The 21,510-nt window shown below is 37.1% G+C and overlaps 1 protein-coding gene across 8 annotated transcripts in view; it reads left to right on the forward strand.

Annotated features, from left to right (window-relative positions):
- PTPRM (protein tyrosine phosphatase receptor type M) overlaps window positions 1–21,510 on the forward strand; it is a 480,832-nt gene that overhangs the window by 153,751 nt on the left and 305,571 nt on the right. For all 8 annotated transcript variants that reach the window (XM_080378965.1, XM_080378966.1, XM_080378970.1 and 5 more), the window contains exons 4-5: window positions 8,301–8,379; window positions 11,349–11,464. In XM_080378965.1, coding sequence (XP_080235091.1) covers window positions 8,301–8,379; window positions 11,349–11,464 — 195 coding nt within the window. The remainder of the gene's footprint in view (window positions 1–8,300; window positions 8,380–11,348; window positions 11,465–21,510) is intronic.

Here is a 21,510-nt window from a genome sequence, read left to right on the forward strand (position 1 = left end):
GTCTTATGCTATAGTAATATCCATGGTGGTCTGAGGAGCTAGTGTGCAATAGTGTAACTTCACTGGTTTCCCTGTAGATCAGTTAATTTATTATGAGGAAGCTCTGTCTCCCTTTTAACAGTTTATAGTCAGTCATCTCCATCTTGGTTGCCTCCATCCTCTCAGTAATCTGTGATGCTATTTCCTTATTCACGCGGTGGTACTTGCAATTTCTCATAGTTTCTGAACTCTTTTCATCCATTTTCATGCTTTTTCTTCTTCACAGCATCTGTTTTGAGGGGAGGCAGGAAGTTAGCGGCAAGCGGCTGTGAGAAAGGCAGGAAGAGGAGAGAGGGTATATGTGGGTCTTGTGAGGATGTGTGTCCAAGTTATGTGAGAGCTCAGATGACTGCATATATGGTGGGAGAAGGCAGAGGACCCATCTGATACGTGTCTAGCACCAGGTCTGTTTCCTAAGCTGCTATTAATTTGATTCCAAAACGCCAACCTGCTTTGGCACAAATCCATGCATTTCTCACATAACCTCCAAAATGTAGAAGACTTCCTCCAAGGGAGTTTTTGAGGCTGACCTTACTGAACAAAATCAAGAAAAGTCTGCTAAGAAGATTTTTAAGGAATAATGGGGCCTTTTTTAACTTTTTGTAGATGAAGGTTGGTCATTTCCTGATGAGTAATCTTCAGGAAAAGATTTGACATTAGTAGGTGAAGGGACAAAGCAATGTAATTGTGTGATTTTCTTTGTGTTTTAAATCACATATCCATGTAGGCATCTGCATGTTTGTGAATGCCTTATAATTCTGTTCCCTTAGTAGGACACCTAAAAGGTGTCTAACTGCAAATGAAACCAAAAAGTACTACAGAACTCTGAAGACAAATTATATATGGTAACATTTCAGAGTTATATTTATACAGTTCACTTAAAAACAGTGGTGTTGGTCTGGTTTGCTGTCGCTTCATGAAAAACATAGGCAAAATAACTCCCACTAATGGTGAATGACTAGAGACTAGATTGTGTAGCGTGGAATGAATTTTAATCCAACTTCTAAAGATTTATTTGTTTAAACCACGTATTAACACATACATGCAAATAATTCAAAAGATTTAATAATTAACAGTATTTTGTTATTGTAGCACCAGTTATCCAAGCTTGTTAATACCTTTCATGTTGAGTTCCATTTTAGAATTGACTTTTTAGAAGTACAGTCTCTGAATGAAGTAATTTATTTCTTTTAGTGTACAATAATTTTATTTTTTTTTAGGTAATTATTTGAGTAGGTTTCACCCCATATGTAAGCTGTACGACGTATATAAATCACCATGATAACCTGCATGTAACAAACACTAGTTGTAGTTTAATTACTGCTTATTTAAACTTTTTCAAGTATTTTGGTGATTAAGGATATGTTTAATTCCATAATTAATGGTCTTCTACATGCTACTGCTTAAAATTTGCCATTGACTTCAGCGTATATCAACACTGTAGTCCAGTTACTGATTACAGTATAGTTGCAGTAACATAGGTTCAATCTGCCAAACATCTTCTGAGGGTTAAAGATAATCAGCACAACTTGTTCTTTTCTGCTGTGCCTCCTGGTCTCTGAGCTATTTGTTTTGAGGTAGCTGGGGTATTTCTACAGAGCTAGTCTTAGTTCTGTATTATAAAATCCCTTTAGGAGTGCTCCCTTGAGGAAGCACTGGCTTCCTCTTTTTATCACTGGTCACAGGAGAAATTGTTTGCTTTACTGAGCTATTGTCTACTTGGTGCATCTTAAGCAAGAGCATCAAGGAATTTATCATACCATTAGAGACAGCCTGCAAAGAAAACAAGGCTTTGCATAATTACTAAGACCTTCACCCTCCTCCTTACTTGAATAGAATTAGGATGTACACAGAAAAAGAGGATTAAATGCTATGTAGATTTCTATGGGTAATGATGAGCTTGTTAGATTCTTGTGGAGCGGTCTCAGTAGGCTGAGAGGCTCTAAAATTGATGCTTTGAGATACAAGTCCTGAAAAGGCTGCTGCAGTAGTGAGGAGAGGGTGGGAGGGCTTTCTGGTGTTTGTTTTTGTTTTCTTTAATGTTATGGGTTTTTTCCTCATTTGGATCTTTTAGCAGGAGGAAAATCTGTTGATTTCAGGATTGTTTTCTGGTTTTGTTTGTTCGGGGTGGGGGAGTAATTATTTTTTTTTCTTTTCCCTAGGTTAGTTAATGATTCTCTGGCCAATTAGTACTATTTTTAATACATTTTATGTTTTTGAAGCATTGCAGTTTTGGAAATTTACAATATGCAAAATGCCACTAACGAGCTGAGTCTGTTGAGTGGCTTGTGTTCCCTGCTCCTAGCCCTGCAAGCAAGCAATTTGGCACAGCACAGTTGCAAGTTACACACTGTCCCCTTATCAGTTTTTTGTATTTTGAATTATTTGCTTTGTACTTTGCTGGGAGTCAGGCATAGCAGCAGTGAGCTGAAACAAATCTTGATTAAATAAAACAACAAACACTGCAGTTTTAAAATCCAGAAATGAAATTGAAAGGATTAAAAATAGCTTCCAGTGGAGTAACACTACTCTCTATGCCACCGCACCTTCTTTAAACATAAATTCCTGTGAAGATGGAATGAGAAGACGGGATAAGAGCCTGGCAGTAATTCCTGATCTCTTTTAGTAAGGACACAGAGGAGTTACATGGTATCACTTCCCACGGAGATGAGATTTACCCTTTACCATTCTGACACTTTCTCCTATAAATTAGGAGTTCAGGGAATAAGAAGCAGTAGACCCAACCTACCTTTTCAAATATGGACTTAAACTTTCATTTGTTTCATAACCCGCTTTGTACATGCTTTGCTTGGAGTTTGGCTCACGCGATGTATTTAAGTCATCAGCTAGGACAGAGAATTAAGCTTCTTGTGCAGCAAAGGTCAGGCTTGTGTTCTCATTTGTTGTGTGCATTGCATTCAACTGCACACATGCAGTTCCTCAACTATGCTTTGAACTCAAAATAAACCTTGAAATGCATATTGCATTTTGAATTACAGCCCTATGTCAGACATCCTAATGAGCTCTTCTTCATTGAGTCGGGTGATCTGGGTATAGTTATTTTGAGAAAGATGTGCCAGGGCAAACGAGATGCCTAAATTTAAAAAACCCAAAATTCTAAAACCAGCCAAGAATAAGCAGGCATGCACTTTTTGTTATATGCAGGAGGCTCTGTTATTATCACCTGTCCCTTGTTCCTAAACCAAGAAAGCTTCTGGGCCTTCAGTAGAGAAATGCAAGACAACAATTGCTTTAAAAACAAAAAGAGAAGAATAAGATTTAATAGGCTGTAATGTCAGGAGCTCAGTTTTCAGTGTTGCTCACCTGTAAGAGGTTTCTTTGGAGTGTCAGGGTGGCAGCAACGACCAAAATGTTTAATGTGGTTGAGTGCAGGTGTGAGTGCTGAATGATATTTGTTGGGGAATGAGAGGTGGGGAGGGAAACGGCATAAAGCAAATTCCTGGCCAGGGAGGCCTGACCACATTTTAGGCGGCCCAAGTCAATAACCTGTGACAGGTTTCTGCAGGGCCTGGGAAAGGGCCAGGTCAGGAATGTCCCTTCATGTGGCTTTGACAAGGCAGCAGTTGCTGTGATCGTGCCTCAGTGATAAACGCGGGTAGTCCTAGGGTGAGTCAAAAGGGAGAAAAGAACTCAACGCACAGGGGTGCAAGACAATGCCAATTTTCTGGAGAGAAACTGTTCCCAACGCCTTGTAAAATCTAGTCAAAGAAAGGCATTCTGTGCAGTAAAGCACGGCAGGCAAAGAATACAGTAAGTGCTGGGGACAGTGTGTGATACATCACTGCCCACTTAGCGGCGGTGCAGGGGAGCAGGATTGCAGCCTGACATTAAGTAGCTTTCTTATTACACCTCTCTCTTTCTTGTTTCTGCAGAGCACTATTTTTAAGCCATGTGAAGCAGAGAGTGTTTATATTAGGTACAATCTACCCTTTGACTAAAAGCATTGTAATTTTGCAAAAACAAAGGCAGGAATTTACGGAGTAAGGTTCCGTGGCAACAAAACATTTTTATTTCTATTGTTCTTTGGAACTGACAAGTTATCTTGAGTTGCACATTTTCAGCAGTAAGCATTTACGTTGGTGAGCAGACCCTATTTCTTTGTTCATACGTAGCAAGGGGAAGTGGCAGGAATGAAAAGCTAATTTTGCTCTTCACTGAAGCAGGGAGGATCAGGGACAGTGCAGTGCTAAGCTGCTTCCCTGGTTCCTGTTTGGCAGGCCTGAGAGGGGGAGAATAGTGTAAAACAGCTCTCAGGCCAATGTTCAGCAGTTTTTCCTGAGCAAATGAATTCAGTGTTTTAACTGGTTGTTTCCGGACTGATAAGGTGGGGGAATAATAGGCAAAAAATCCAAGGGCTGCCCAGTCTAATGTTGCTGGAGTGTTGTATCTGTTTTGACTGGGGTCTTTTATATTGCCTGCAGGTGTTGCGTCAGCCATGCGGAAAGGCAGAGTTTGGAGGTGGGAGTAGAAATGTCAACTTTTGCAAGACAATCAACTTTTCAAATGTGAAATAATGAAAAAACCTGATTGTGAAATAAGTTTCTAGGTTTCATTTCTAGTGAAATTACTAGCAAAACTGATCCAGATTTGTGAATAGTCTTGCCATCTCTAATACAAGCTTTTCAATGAATAAATGAGCTATCAGAAGTGTTTCTAGATCCATTTCTGTGCACCCTCTTACAGTGCGCAGCATACTTACTAAGACTTTCAGAAAGGTGTCATGCGTAGGATCAAATTATTTCTCTTTAGTGTAAAAAGGGAAATTGCTTAGTTAAGCAGATATTTTAATCTGTAATGTTCATTTATTAATTTATATAAATAAAAATACTGGATTTGGAGACAGCAGTTGACAGTATTCTACAGCCTGTGGACAGAATGGAAATTACAGTACTTGGAATAGCTGTCATTTTCTTTTATACATGAAGTAAAAGGCACATCAGTGATGTGTCTTTGACGATGGTATATCACTACTGGCTGTAGTGTCTCTTTTAATTTACTAAAAATCGCATATTTTGTGTCAGAAGAGACCAAAACTGATGATCATTAAACTTGATACCAGATTGGCTATTGCTTTTATTGGAAGCATGAGTATACGGACAATATTTCAATTTGTATTACTTTTCCTTTGGAACATGCCCTCTATAGTGACAATAATTGTAATGTAATAGTATGTCCAGCTGGTAGTTTCTTGATACATTGCCTGGCTTATTTGTGGTAATGACATTTTTGGTATGTTGTCTGGAGATAAGGCAGGACATTTTAGATCACTCATTCAGTCTTTCTCTGTTGTCATAGGCAGGTCCGATTCAGTTATTTCAAGCTTGTAGTTTCTGCTTGTGAACAGAAGGAATGGGTTTTTGTTAGAATCTACAAGCTTTTTTTGTCTGTGAGTGTATTGCAATAATGAAGTACTTAAAACCTCTGGGAGACCCTGTAGCTAAGCTCCCATGTTACAAAGTATAGAAATTATTCTGAGATCTTCTACTCAGGTATCATGTATGTTTTGTTTTCTAGAGCTCAGGTACTTGGTTCTACTGGAAGTCAGGTAAACCTTTGGAAAAAGCACTTCTATGCAACTTTTTTTTTTTTTTTAATAGTTAATCCTCATTATCTGGAAGTAATATTTTTAGCAGGAAACTTCTGATTGGTTTGGCTGACTGCTTCAGAGGTGTGCATGTGCCACTTCCTCCTGGGTTTTTCTGGAATTTAGCATATCTAAAAGTGAAGAACCTGAAAAAAACTCCTGTGCTCTGCAGTGGATAGGATCATGCATCAGCCACTTTTCAGATGGCTTTACGCAGATCTCCTTGTACTGAGTGTTCCAAAATAGGAGTTTATTGTTTGTTGATTTGTTTTTGTTGGTTTTGGTTTGTTTGGTTGTTTTCGTTTTTTTTTAATCAGATACATTTAAATAAAAATGAGAAAGTTAACTGTGGTTTTTTTCTTCTTAACAGAGAAAACTCAAAGCCACTAGGGAATACAGGAGAGAAATCAATAACTTTCCCCAGCCCTCTGTGTTTTTACAGGCAGATCTTTGCCTCCACAGTTAGATTCAGTTAACTCAATGACTTTCTTAATGGCAGTGTATTTCCCAGGGAAAATTTTCCACCATTTCTGAGACCTGGCTGTCTGCTCCCTGTTCTTCACCGCTGTGTTGTAATGTTCCTGCATTAACTGGGACTATGCCATGGTTCTCACACCCAACAGTCTTTCAGATCATCTCAATTTTGAATAGGCTTGGTAGCTCTTAAAGAAATGGAGCAGTCTTCTCCTTCTTCCAAGGGCACTAGCATAACCTTTTTTCTTTTTCAGAGAGTGTAACACAAACTTAGAACATACAACAATATTAGTAACATTTGTTAATAGAGAGAAATGCTTGTTCTTTTTTCAAAGTTCAGTGAGTGAAAACTGGAGCTGCATTCTGGGTCTTGCACTGCTGTCCAAATTTAGGGTTACTTTGTGCACACCACCTATCTGTATTACCATTTCAAGGCTGTTAAGATGAGGGTAAGAATGATCATGACTGGAAAAGCTCTTTCAGATCTTTGAATGCAAATTATTCTTTAAGAACCGCTTTTTTCTTCTTTAAGAGCTTTTGCTTCCCAACATAGTTCCTAAGACCAGTTCCACCAGGAGATTTTTCTTCTTTGTAAGAAAGAGATGCTTTGAGCTTTTGAATGGTTTTGCTCTGGGTGCTCTACTGAATGCTGGAAGCCAAATCCATACCTTGTTCACTCTGTTGCTGTGGATCAGCAATGTCAGCTTGAAGTGTCCTCAGAGTTCCAGTGGGCATTTAGAAGGCCACAGGCTGGGGCTTGTGACTGAGCAATCCTTTCCTTGCAGAACTTGTTTCAGCAAAAATTTGTTTGGTAGCTTTCCTTATTGCCATCTTGTGTATTCTTGCTGCTGTCTTGTTCATCTAGGGGCAACATTGGCACGGTAGGTTGAAATTTTTGTGTAGACAGGAGGCAGAACTAGAAAGAAAAGTAGGTTTTTCTTTGTCAGCCATGTGGAGTTAAAGCCATATTTACAGCAATTTCACTCCAGTGAGATGGGGAAAGAGAAATGGACAGAGTTTAGGAAAATGATATCTGGGATATCAAGAACAGGATTGATGTCTACAGATAGAGCAATGAGAAAGATGGGAGAAGGCAGAGGCAAGAGGTAGTGAAGAATTTGCTCACCTCAGGTTTATTTAAAAATCCGAATCAGTGATCTGCCAGTGTTTATTCAGCACCAGGAAACTGTGATGTAATATTGCAGGGCTGTATGTTATCTTTGTGACATGTTTGCATTCTGTATAATTCTCTTTCTGCTGAAATAGTCACAGTAAAGGATATGTCACGTAGTGTCCTTCTGCATCTGTTCCAAGATCAAGTACGGCATATGTGTGAAAAAAAGTTCCTAAACTTTGTGTTCCTCAGTGTACTCCCTGATACTTGTTACAAGAGGCAATTAGAATTTTTCCAAGCAAAAGGGAAGTATTAAAAAAAAAATCACAACCTGGATTTGAGGATGAACTTCATGAGCATTGGTTTGGAAATGTACCTGCTAACATTACTGGCATATTTTCTTCTGTTCCACTTGAACATTCTTGGGTTGTTCAAAGCTAAGGCTGCCAAGGTTTGGAGAGGTTTACTTTTTGAGTGTACTTAATTCTGATTACAAGAATGGTCCATTTATTTTGTGACCTATTTATAGCCATTAAACAAACTGTGGCAAATGGATCTCTTTTACTTAATTCACTACATTTGGTGGAAGAGTAAGAGCATGGAAAGCACATTCATGAAAATAAGTATGTTTGTGCCTGATACCACACAAATCTCTGTATACTGCAGAACTGTAATTTTTTGAATGAAAGTAAGAGTTTACTCTGCACAGCAAAGTATTGAAAATAAAATATGAATCTTAATACTTAAGGCTATTATTAGGTAACTACTTTGGCAGACCAAATATTGGGGGGATTTGGTTATTACTTATTGTGAGCTATATATGATCACACTTGTAAATCTCCAAAATAGTATGAACATGAAAAAATGTGATTTGTATTCTGGTTACTTTTAATGATACGAACAATGCTTTTTGAGTGTTTAGTTTTGTTTTGATTTTGGTTTGATTTTATTTTGTTTTCAAGGGGTTCTCAACATGTGGAAAAAGTTGATGTATTTTTCCATAACAGAATATTTTTATACTCCCTGTGTTACAAAGCAGCTAACTGAAATTCTCTTCTTGCTTCTCAGGTTGTTTTTGAAGTGGTTACTTCAGGTCACCCAGGATATGTGGCTATTGATGAAGTGAAAGTTTTAGGACATCCATGTAGTAAGTACCTATCTGCTGTTTTAAAGCTAGGCCCCTAAAATGGATGTGCCACTATGCTTCAATAAATGTGATGCAAAAAATAAGGGAAATGTCAGAAAACAATGTCACTGCTATAAATATAAGCTGAGTATGTACAAAGCGTTGCTAGTATTTGAGCACTGCACCTTACTGGTGTACTTTACACTTTAAAGGCATCTCTTACATACACCTTGTGGACAGCACTTGGGATGAGCCCCAGACCCCCTAACGGGGTCATCTAACAACTCCTTCAGAAAGAAAGTCTTCAAGATTTGTTGACCAGTTTTCTGTCTGCATCAAAAATTCAGCGCAGCCACAAGCTGAGACATTAGTGAGAGCAGATAAACACCACAAGAACTGAGTATTTTTCCAGGTTATTTTTCCAGGGCTTAGAAGGAAGAGAACTCATCTGGGTGAGAGGGCTGAAACTTTCCTAGGTTACTTAGGGTACTTCCCAAGATTCATGGCTCAGTTTCTGCACGGTTTTACTTTCTTATGTTTCAGATATGTTTCCTTATCCCCTTGCTAAGTATATGTAATACTTAACTATCCTAAGTTCATTTAAAACTGATGTCAAAACAAAACCGTGTAAGTTAAAGCTTGTAATGTAATTGAACAGAGTACTTAAGTAAAGGATTATTTCACATATTTGATATTTGTTAAATAAGGTGTGTTAAGATCATACATGGAATTGTAGGTTGTAATCTTGTTGACCAAATGACTGAATGGGGAAAAAAGACACCAACTTCTGTGTAACTGTTCACCTTCCTCTTATACCATGTTGTCCCTGTATGCATTCTTTGTGGCTTGTAAGAAAGAGCTGCAATTTAAAATAACAAGCGGTATATCAGTACCAGAGCACCTCATAAAAATGGTTTTAGTGTTAGCGGCAACAAGACACAGACATTTCTTCAAATACAGACAGTTATGCAGAATCAGCAGCTGGTATTTCTGAATCACTTAGTTCTAATAAACACAGCAGGCTCTCATGTTGTTAAGACAGTATTTGTGCTTCTGCATTTTGAATTTGTACCTTTGGTTCAGGTAGGATAAGTCTAAAGCAGCATTTTATCAGCTTAATAATTTTTCTTATACAGATTTTGAGAGGTTTGATCTGTGCATTTCTACTAATCAATTCTCAAAACCTGCAAGTAGCTCTTGTTAATGTGGAGACTGAGTTATGCCCCATAGCGCACAGAGTTCTAACGTGACAGTGTTGAAATGCAAAAGCTTTAATGAAAAGTTCTTTGATGAAGTAATTAAAATGTTAGAAATTAAGACATCAAACCAGTTATATTGTCTACAAGAAAATTGAAAAAGTGTGAAAATTGGAATAGAATTACTGTGTGTCTAAAACTTTGCAAGACTCATAATTCTATCCTTTCCATATATTGCCAGAAAAAATACTTCTGAATTAACTCTTTAAAGAAATGGGGAAAATATTTGCTAGGCCGTTTTCTGGGTAGCACAGACAAAGACCAAACAAAAGGCAAGTTGTAAGCACATAGAACTGAGAGGGATGGATTGTGGTGAGTGGGTGGCTAGTTGGTTGGGGGTTTTCTTGTGTGTGTGTGTGTTTATTTTTAAAACCTCATGCCCCTCTCTACTTAGGCCATACCTGGTAATTCAGAAAGGCTAGTTTTCTAGAGTTTAAGAAGACTCAAGTAGGGTAAAAGCAGATGTAAAAAAAAAAATGACTGATAAATAGGGAACTTAGTGAAGAATTTTACTGGATAATCAGATATTAATAGTTTGATAGGGAAGGTGAAGGATGACTTTGGCCTAAATTCTGTCTTTTCTAACTGGCAAGTGTTTAAGAAAAAAAAAACAAAAACAAAAACAAAACAAACCCAAACAGTTTGTCTGATAAATTTGCCATAAGGACAATTATCAGGAAAATATTTCCTTCCATATTTAGGTATTGATTTGAGCTTTTTTATTCCATCTTCTCCTTATACTGCCTTGCACTGGATATTAAGCAACTTTTTCTAGCTGGTTAGTTATATATTCCTTAAAACTGTAATTTCTGCCAGTGATAAGGTCTTGAAAGAAACTGTCAGCAACACTTTAAAGAGTTGTGATGGTCTGCTAGAAAATGTATATTTAGTCTGCCAGTTTATTGCTAGTACTAACATTTTGGTGTCTGAAAGCAACGTTCAGAGCCTGGCTTATCTGCTAGTATGGACAGTGCAAAGAGTACCCTTGCCTGCAGTAGGATTTGAATGGTTGGGGAATACTGCCTTTTCAAGGATAAGTTTCTGTATCAATTCCTATGTTTTTGTGTCATGTGGTTGACGCTTTTTGTAGTAAAACAAAAATACACGTACTATTTTTCCTCCTTCAGTGGACATAGTTCAAGCTTGGATATTTGTTTAATTCGTTAGGTTATTTGTAGCTGTATTGCTTTAATTTTTACTGGGGTTGTTTTCTATTCTGAAATGAAAAATAAGTATTGGTATGGCGAATGCATTGTGTTTTCTTTTTCTGCAGTGTTGTTGAAAATAATCGTATTTAATACAGTTGTAGTTAGTGAGAAGTGTTACATTAGTTATTTTAACTGTTTGGTGTGCTACGTTTCTATAAGCATCCCCTCTATAGAAACTGAACCTGTTAAAAAGAAAAACCTGTTTCCCTGACAACATCACTCAACTTCTTACTGTTTTGTCTAGTTGGTAGTGTAAGTATCTAATATGTTTTCGTTCAAAACATAATTAGTTTCCAATATTATCTTGATTAATAGAGTGTTACTGAAAGAGGGATGCTGAGCTAAGGTAATTGACACAGCAGGAACAATTAAATAACACCCTTCTTTTCTGCTCTTTCCCAGGTACAGAAGTAAACCAACCTAAAAGCTAATGTGTAGTCAGTGACAGGAACCTTTTGAAGCAGGGCTATTTCATAATCAGTACTTCCATGTTGCATAACTGCAATACTTTATCTTCTTCCAACAGCAAAAACTCCCCATTTCTTGCGTCTTCAGAGTGTGGAAGTCAATGCAGGGCAATTTGCTACTTTTCAATGCACTGCCAATGGTGGAACAGACTCAGGTGACAGACTCTGGTTACAGGTAATTTCTTTCTTTTAATGCACTGAGATCTAGGGGGAGGGGAGTTCATCACTCTGAAATGGATGTAAAACATGAAAAATGATAGGGCTGTTCTTTTCATCAGTATTAGATTTTATAGCGCCTTTGAACTGTTGCATAGTAGGTGTTCTGTTATAGAAAATGATACTGGAAGATTTTCCTTGCATGTTTTAATGGGATGCCTTATTAAAAATAAACGTACTGTTTCTGTTACGTGTGGCGATCATGAGTAAAGGCTAAACCCCCAAGGAAGAGTATGTGACTTTCTCATAATGTCTATGCTGGCTAATTGCAACATTACGCATAATTATTTTCTTGGCTTACCTCTATCTCTGTTTAGTATTTTCAGTTAAAATTGCATTCTTACTTTTAAAGTCTGAAGAAGACCAGTATAACCGTAAAATCTGACCATCTGTATTACTGAGCCAAAGAATCTTACCTGTATTCATTGAGTCCATATTTTTTAACTTATTCAGTAATGTAGCTTCTAGATAGGTGTCAAATCTTGAAGACTGTCTCCAACTCATTGTCTTTCTGTAAAGATAGTCTCCCCTATCCATATGTGTAACCTTGTATCAAAAACATGCATCTTACGTGTTCTCTTTTAGTAATGGGGAAGCAAGTTGAATCATTCCAGAGTTGTCTGTTCTTTACAGCAAACAATAGTCTGTATTTGGAAGTAGCATTAGGGATGTAGCAACCTCCAGATCCCTATGCTTTCCATACTTGAAAAGCAACATGCTAGACCTGGGGCATTGTATGTGAGAAGGAAATAAGGATGCCTGAAATAATGCCTAAGGAGATCAGTCAGATGAAATTGCAGTATGTGGAGGGGGGATAGGAGAAATTGAGGCAATAGTAACAGGTGGGACTTAGAGATTAAATTCTCTGGTTTTGTTGTTTAAACAATTTCAGGCTTTTACTATAGTTTTCCTTTCACGTTACACTTGTTGCAAAACTTCATCAAGCATTTCTGACATGATTCATTGAAGTGTGACAGGTTAAACAGCTATATAGTTATAAGAAAACTAGCATGCAAATAAGCATGAAAAGCAAAGACTCATATTTATCTGTACATCAATGATGAACTGTTACATCCATCCAGAAGGAGCCTGATGAAATACAGTAAAAGGCAATGGAACTCTCCTTTGTTTTTATATGAGTTTGCATGGATATTTTCAACCTCTATGCTGATACAAAGCTGATATTTCCCTAATGCATCAGCTTTCTAAAGCCATTATTACAGTGTTTAATTGGTAGAATAGACTCCTGTCTTTCCTAAGCCACTAAGATTTTTTGAAAGAATTATTTTTCCAGGCATGGAAAGAGTTTAGTACATATGGGAAAATAAGAGGCTGCTATTTCATCAAGGATAAGTTTTCTAGAACCTTTGAACATTTGCATAATGCTCTTTTGTAAAATTGAAGGTAGAATTCAACGTAGGGAAATCCTGATTCCATAGAGATTTCAGGACAGTATAATTTCAGCTTTAACTTTCTTGCGCAGAATTTAGGGGACACATAAATTCTTTGCAAGGCTGGAACGTAATTTCTTCATTTAGGAAATTAAGTATCTTCCTAGATTTTATGTAACATAAAATGTGTCTTAACAGCAGTAGAGATTTCAGAATATCTTTGCTGACCTTATTTAAGTGATTCCTTGTTTATACATGATTATGAGATTTACTTTTTTTTCTCTATATGAAGGATAGGAAAGTAGTGACAGATTGACTTTTTGAGGAATTTTATCGTCCTTCAGGGCCACTGTTTATTTATCTGCCCATACAACTACAGGTCCCTCTGGTAATCAGTCTAAGGTTGTGCAAATTCCAGGCCTGCCTTTGTGTAAGAACATTTAAAAAGTTGACAGGATCTCCTAGATAGCTTGGACTTTTTTTTGTAGTTGTTTGCCAGTTTCCACAGATGTCTGCTGCAGCTTACAGTAAGACTGATCAGACAGCTCCATGTGTGGGATGCTGCAAATCAAGGCTGACACACAGTTCCCAACAGCATTAGCTGTATCGTAGTGTACTAGGTCACTACTGGGTAACAGATTCCCAGACCTTGCAGTTCTCTGTCAGTCTTCTGAGACCATCTGGTTTCATGGTGTGATACTGAGGAATTTTGTAAATGACTGTTTGTAACATCTCATGACACTGCCAGAGGACCGTGAGTACAATGCAGTTATCTGTAATAGCTGTCAAAAAACATTGTATCTTTTACGTCATATAACTAGTTAAATGGCTGTTAAAGATCCTTTCATTCCTGGTAACAGTAGAACCAATATTCAACTACAAAACATCTTAATAAAAGACATTCTTAGGTACAGTAGAGCTAGATTAAAATGTGCACCATTCTCTGGAGGCATTTATGCTAGCAGTCAGGTAATAGGGATGCAGGGTTTAATGGTAGTACAAACAGGTCATGCAATCTCTCTGATATGCCTAGTTAGTTAACCAGTAATATTAAGCCCTTTCTACCATCCTTTTGATGGTTTGTTTCCTTGAATTTATAAAACCTTAAGGGAAATCATAGTAAATAAATAAATACAGTAGCATGATTTTTATCAGGGGCTTCTCAGCATTTCTGCCATATAAGTCATATCAGAAGACCTAATCTATTTGGATTTGTCAGTCCCAAAATATTGTGAGATAATTTGCTCCAAAATGTTTTCCAATAACTGTCTTTTTTTTTTTTTTTTTTCAGATTCATATTGTTAGTCTGAATCCTACGTAAATTGCCAGGGTGAAATCACAAAACCACTGAATTCAATGACACTTCTGTTTTGAGTAGTGGCAGAATTTTACCCCTGTACTTCCATCTCTTTTATATAGTATCTCTCAGCTTATATGCAGCAGAAGACTTCAGGTCTAGTAGTATGTATTTTTCTGGCAAAGAGGTATTTTAATTTTACAGTCTGTTAGACTGTGAGGGATGTATGTTCCTTAAAACAAATGAATTATTGTAACTTGCTCGGTTATTTTAGTCTCCTTGTCTTTGCTGAGTTGTTTTTTGAAGCAGCATATATGTTCTTAGTTTAATAATGGCCAGGCCTTGAAGCAGTCCTAAGTGAAATCTATAGATCACATTTTACTTCCCTCCCTTCCCTGCTACCCCCCTGCCCTTCCTTTTCAAGCCTGTCCCTCTTACTCCCTATGGAATATGAAGTCTATTAATTTATGTAATATTATGGAAGTTTTTGCAGTTGAAAGGGTGATGGGGGAGCTGCAGTTCATAGGTTAGCTGCCCAAATTAGACCACTGAGCCGTGAAATTTATTTCATCATGCTATGATCAGTATTAATCCTTTTGGGAAAGGGAAGACAGAAATCTGTTTTACCTATTCCGTAGTGCAGTGCTTTGCAAGAAAAACATTTTTCCTGATCGTGCTAGGCAGCCGTGCACCCTAGTGCATGACCTATGATTGCAAGTTTGTCAGGTAATTTGACAACAAATTGTGGGTATTTTCAGTGATACCATTTCAAATTAAAGTCAAATGAAGGGACTCAAGAACAAAACACAGCATCACAGAAGTCTGGTTTTGTTGTTTTAACTTGCGTCCAATTAATAAGTTCATTGGCTAGATTGTATGTTTATGAATTCATGTCCCCATTAGCTTATGTTCTAAGCATAAACATACCTTAAAAAGAGATTTGATTACACTACTGAAAGAATGCTTATAATTAACAGATGTAACCCATCTGCTTGCATTTTCTTTATCACATCTGTGGACAGCACAGATTATTGTCAGTATGGGATGACTCTTTCTATTCCATTGAATGACTGAGCAAAAATGCCATTCCTGTGCCATTTCCTGTGCTCCCACTGTAAGGGCTGTAGCAATTGCTGTAATATTTTTTTTTTTTTAATTAACCAAATTCCTCTTTGAAACTGCAAGCTCTGGAAGTTGACACCAACAATAAGATAATGCACTAGGCACTAAAGAAGCTGGGAATCCCAAGGAATGGAAATACACTTCAGAGAAAAAAAAAATAATGTAGGTGGGAACTGTAGTTAGAATTTGGGAAGAAATTAACATGTGGAGCACAGAACAGTTAATGGTCAAGTGAAAGCAGCTGAGACAATGTCTTCTGAAAAGCTTATGCTAATATTAGTATTTAATAAATTGGCACAAGAAACATGAATCTTTATTATAGGAGAAAGAGGGTAGAATTCATTTTTGGAAGTAACATTCTTTTGATGCAGCCTAGAACATTGAAAAAGCATATGATTTTCTTTCCACCAAAATCTTTGAGCCAGGAATCTAAGTTGTATCTTGCAAATTAGAATGAACTTTAGGAAATACAGATTTACTTAAAACCAGGTAAATTTCTTCCACTGCAAGCAGGCCCAAGTTATATACATATGTAGATTTTCTTCTCTGCAAATATATGAAATTTGAACTGTCATATATTGAATATTTACACGTACATAATATTATAATTGATAGTAACTAAAATTAAAATCACTATCAAGTGAAAACCACTTAAATATTAAAATAAATGTTTCCAAGACAATACTTGGGGAAAAATGTGCCTCTGCAGCCTTAAAAGTTTGAAACTTTTGAACCTACCTTTTTTTAAGTACATACTAACATCCTGGGTTGGTTTTTTTTGCTGCAGATTCCCCATCTCATTCAGTATAGTGGACATGCTAAGTTGGTTAATAGCTCCTTAATATGTGGGTTTCTTCATACAAGTGTATTTAGGGCTTCACTTTGCTTACTAAATACTATAGAAATCAATTCTGAAAACAGGTTTGTTAATTTTTAATGGATTTTTTCTACTAACCTTAATGCTTCACAATATTAAGTTGTTTCTATAGGGTGAATAGATATGAGCTTCATTTTATAGTTGAGGAACACAGAAACAGAAACAAAAGCAAAACGATTCCCTTACTTTTGGAAACAGCCTCCGAGGCATCTGGACCTGATTCTCTGTGTGTAAGACACTGAGCATTTTCCATGCTTAGCATCCTCTGATGTTAATTGCAATAGCAAGTGGTCAGTACTTCAGGAAACTGACCTCAAAGACCAAAATTTGACATCTAGAATATCAGTGTACTGTTAGAACAGTCCTGGGAAAGTTTAAGTGATATGACATAAGGTCTCTGTGACAGAGGCAAGTCTGTTAAATCATGGAATCACACAGATGCTGCAATTGTCGGGTTTCTTCATTAGCTTCACTGGCCTGGCTCCACCTCTTCATTTTCCTACCCTCATCTGCTGCTGCTTCTAATTTGCAGCTGGTTCATTCAGTTCCCTCTGTGTGATATTTTGCTAGTTACTTGTTCTAGAATGGTTTAGAGCATGGCTTCTGGGAAATTACTGTTTGGATGATACCCAGGCATCATGAAATTCCATTTTAGTATCAAACCCAATCTTTCAATATTAATTTTGGGTGATTTGTTGTAGCATCACTAAATGTGGCAATTAAACTTTTTCAGAAACTTGTACATTGACTCAGTGTGGGTAGCCCTCCTTGAGAGAGGTTCCTCAAACAATGGAAAGCTACAGTTGAGGGGTCATCACTTCTGTGAAGTGATGTATTTTTCCTAGCCTCATTCTAAATTGTGGTTGAAATTCAGATAGTTATTTTAAAATGTAATTCTCAGACACATAACTTTTATTGCAGAAATATAGTCCTAAGAGTAAAAATTTGTTGAAGGTAAGCAAGTAACAACAGGATCTCAGGATACGTCTGACAGCTGTAGTAAGCAGCATAATCAGACTTACCAGTAGCAGGAGACTAATGGGTATTCCCCGATAGAATGGGAGAGGGTGAAATCTTTCATACCTATGTTTTATGCATGCAGAATGCAAGCTACTTCATTTGCAGCCAAGAAACTCAGAACAGTATCACTCTAATGGCCAGCATTTTCTACCCTACTTAAGCCATTTATTACCTGTTAATAAGGGATTTGGCTTTTCTTCTTGTCTTTCCTGAAAGCTGTCTTTCACCTCATTCAACGTGTCTTTTGTTTTGTATCTTCAGTATTCTTTCGCTGAAGTTATGAAGAGTATAAAAGATTTTGTTCTTCTGCATACAAAACTGCAAAACCTGTATGCATTATTTATTATTTATTCAAAGGAAGAGATACAATCCTGTGAGAGAGGGAGTTCTGGAAAGCAAATTGTTTTCCTTAGGTATACACACAGACACACAATATATTTATAGGATATACAAAATTGTGTATGTGTGCTTGTTTATGTATATCACATAAAGTATCCCAGAAGGTCAACTGAAGTCTTAGAGTTTCATAAGCATTTTTTGTTAAACTGTCTGAGCCTTTCACATAATTACCATTTTCATAGCTAAGTCTGGAAGCACTTGAGGAAAAAATGTTTCAGCCGTTTTTGAGTACCAAGATAATGAAGCAGTATTTCACTGGTTAAAATTAAATGATATACATATGTAATAACTTAGTAACAGAAACAGATGGAACTATGAATGTAAACTGTACAATGAGATAGGCCTAAAGAAGGTGTTCCTTTGGATATTAAAAGAACAATAGTTTGGGTTTGATCAGTAGGTGCTTTTGTCTACTAACTACAGGAGATCTTTCTTCCTTCTGCTCATGAATAGCTGCCTTCCAAGACTGATAAAACCACCTTGTGCATAGCAAATTGTCTTGAGTCCATTGACTTAAGAAGAGCTTTAATGACATCAATCAACTAAGTATTTTGCCAAGACTACACACATCCTGATGAGTGTGCATCCTGATGTGTTTTTTTTTAGATAACCTGTGATGATTTTACTGTTACAAGGATAATTAGTGCCCTGTAGGTTGGGGTACTATCTATTACTGAATAGATGAAAGGTAAACTTGTTTTAAAATGCTGCCAAACATTTAATATTATTTCCAGGTTTTGGTATGTTAGTTTCTTTGCATCCCCCTCTCCATTCCAGTGTATATTTAGTGCCTTTCCTGCAGTCAATATTGTATATTTTCTATTAATTGTCATCAATCAGTCTTAGTTGCTTTTTGTTAATTGCATACTAGTCTTTCTACATGACAGAAAAAATTCTATGAACAGCAGAACATAGGAGGCCTGTGGTGTGTGTCATGTTTGTGTTACCCAGCGTCTAAGAAGCTGTGATCTTTGATGAAAACTTTTCCTTCATTATCTGCCTTAAATATGAATTGTCCAATGCCTATAATATACTTCGGCTTGTGTTTGGGGCAGTCTTGCAGAACTGTGCTGTTTATTTTTATAAACTTTGTAAGAACTGAAATACTTCAAATGTGCCTGGATTTTTTTGGAGGCTTTAGGTTCTTTGAGGAGAAATGTAAAAGTAACACTTAGACTGAAAAAGAAAGAAAGAACAAAACAAAGCAGAACAAAACCCATGTTTATATTTGGCTAATAGAAAAACTTGTGCAGATTAGCAATTATGTATAGCATTCGTTATGTATAGTGGTATACTTTACATTGGATAATAATGCAATGCAGAGACAAATCACTAGCAGTGTACCCTATGAATCAATACTGCGGCAAGTACTTTTTAGCGTATTTATTACTGACCTGGATGATGATAGAATGCACCCTCTTCAAGTTCACAGGTGCTACAGAGTTGGGATGAGTGGTTGATGCACCAGAGGGTTGAGCTGCCATTCAGATGGACATTGACAGGCTGGGCAGAGAGGAACCTCATGAAAATCATTAAAGGGAATTTCAGAGTCCTGCCCCAGGGAAGGAATAATCCCATGTACCACTGCACACTGGGGCCTGACAGGATTGAAAGTAGCTTTGTGAAGAACCTGATGATTGTGATGGACAACTTGACCATGAGTTAGTCATGTGCACTTGTAGCAATGAAGACTAAGAGCCTCCTGAGCGGCATTACGAGTATTGCCAGCAGACCAAGGGAGGTGATACTTCCCCTCTGCTCAGTACTGGGGAAACACATCTGGAGTGCTGGGTCTGGTTCTGGGATCCCCAGTGCAAGAAAGATACAGACGCTCTGGAAGAAGGTTAGGGGTCTGGAGGATCTGACATAGAAGGATGCAGCTGGGAGTGTTAATCTGAAGAAGGGAAGGACTGGGGAGATCTTGAAAGAGGTAGAGATCACAAGAGCCAGATTCTTCTCAGTGTTACCTAGTGCCAATTAGAGACAATGCGCACAAGTTGAAATACAGGAAATTCCACTTAAACATAAATAAAAAAAAATAATTACTGTGTTCAAACTCTGGAACAGGTTCATTGGAGAAACTAGGGAGTCTCCATCCTTGGAGATATTAAAGATGCATCTGGATGCAGTCATGAGCAACTTGCTGTCGTTGATCCTGCTTTAAGCAGGGGGCTGGGACTACATGGTCACCCCAAATCCCTTCCAACCACAGTTATTTTGTGATTCTGTGATATTATTTTAAAATCATTATTCTTGTCTATAGCATTTAGCAACTTTACTGATAAGGAAATACTGAATTGGAGTTTGTCAGGTGAGGTGAGAGTGAGACGTACACAGTTTTTCAGCAGTTGATTAGATTCCTCTTTTCCCATTTTAACCTCTTGGTTTGTCTTTTCTTTTAATTTCTATTTCTGTCAGTTTACACTTCTTATTTCTTACTTTACTTCTGTTGATCATAAAGGAAGAGAAAGGAAACTCTTAGCAATTAGAGCACATACAGGAAACCCAGTAAAGCAGTTGGGATGGGGCTTTGGCTGTCAATGAACACTGACCTATTAAGCCTCTGATCACACTCTAGTTCCAGCAATTTCTGTGAAAGAAGTAGAATATTGCTAGGAGAGTGTTAGAAATACAAAATCATCTGTTAACGCAGAGGCTGCAGTCTAGTACTGTGTGTAAAATGCCAGGAGTATAGGAAGTGGCAAAAAGAAGCTTCATATGGTTTATAAGTGTGAAGTAAAGAAAATGCAAAGAATAGGGAATGTGAAGCATCTGTGGAAGAATGTATTGTTATCTCTATATCCATGTTTCTTGCATAATTTTTACAGCACGATTTTGTGTGTACAATATTATATTAGCTAGTTGGATTTGCATTTGTTAATTCTGCCTAAGGTTTAGTTTGTACAGACTTTGTCACAATAAATTTTTAGGAGGCAAACTTCAACTTTTCTGATTTTCTGCATTTTTAGAACTTTAATAAAATGTGATAGAAGGATTTAGTTTAATTTACATATTCTCTTTCCCTAAAGAGAGGCATTAAGAAAAAAATGTAACAAATCTCAGCTTTCTAAACATCAATTCAAACTTAAAAAAAATTAAAATATGTTTATATGTATTAGAGATCCCATGCCAAATTCCTGGAATAATCTATGTTTATTTTATTTGCTCTGATCTGGCTGTGAGCAAATGTGTATACAAGAAGCTTTGTACCTTAAGACGGTGTGTGTTTAGGTTGCATTAAAAGTCAAATAAATTTTTTAATATGTATACCTAAAGGTCCAAACCAGTTCCTCCTACAAAAGAGTTGTTAGGTTAGATGCTCATCCTTTGAGGAAGATGAATGCATTGCTTATGTGAAAAGCTTTGTTGTGAACAGTTACAGCTCGTCCCTGTGGGCCTAGGGCTGAAGGCTTCATCACACTTAAGAGTAATCCTTTTGTCTGTTGGGATGCAATCTCCTATCAGGATAACACCAGCCAGTTGCTTTTGTTTTTGTTTTTTACCTAGGCTTACTGGTTTTACTCATATATGTATATAGATTTGATTAATCTTTCTCTGATGCTAAGATTTCTCTTACCAAATCTTCAATTATTAGTGGTAGCAGAGACTAGGAGAAACTAATTGTGGACCGTTAATGATAAATCCTAGTGACCGTTTGCAAGAAACAGAAAGACATCTTGAAATCAATGTATCTGTAAGGTGTTTTGGCTCCAGCGATGTTTTGGAGCTGAACAGTAGACAACATCCAGTCTAGTGTTCTTATTAGTAACCTATGTGCAGCTGAATAATCAAAATGTTCTTGGAGTGTGGTAGGATGTACAGTAAAGGTGACTTTGCTCCTTGGACATCATCTTTTCCTTTATAGGTTAACATCAGTGAGGCCAAGTGGTGTACTCATC

The sequence above is a fragment of the Falco punctatus genome (genome assembly GCF_963210335.1).
Source record: "Falco punctatus genome assembly, chromosome: 3".
Lineage (NCBI taxonomy): Eukaryota > Metazoa > Chordata > Aves > Falconiformes > Falconidae > Falco > Falco punctatus.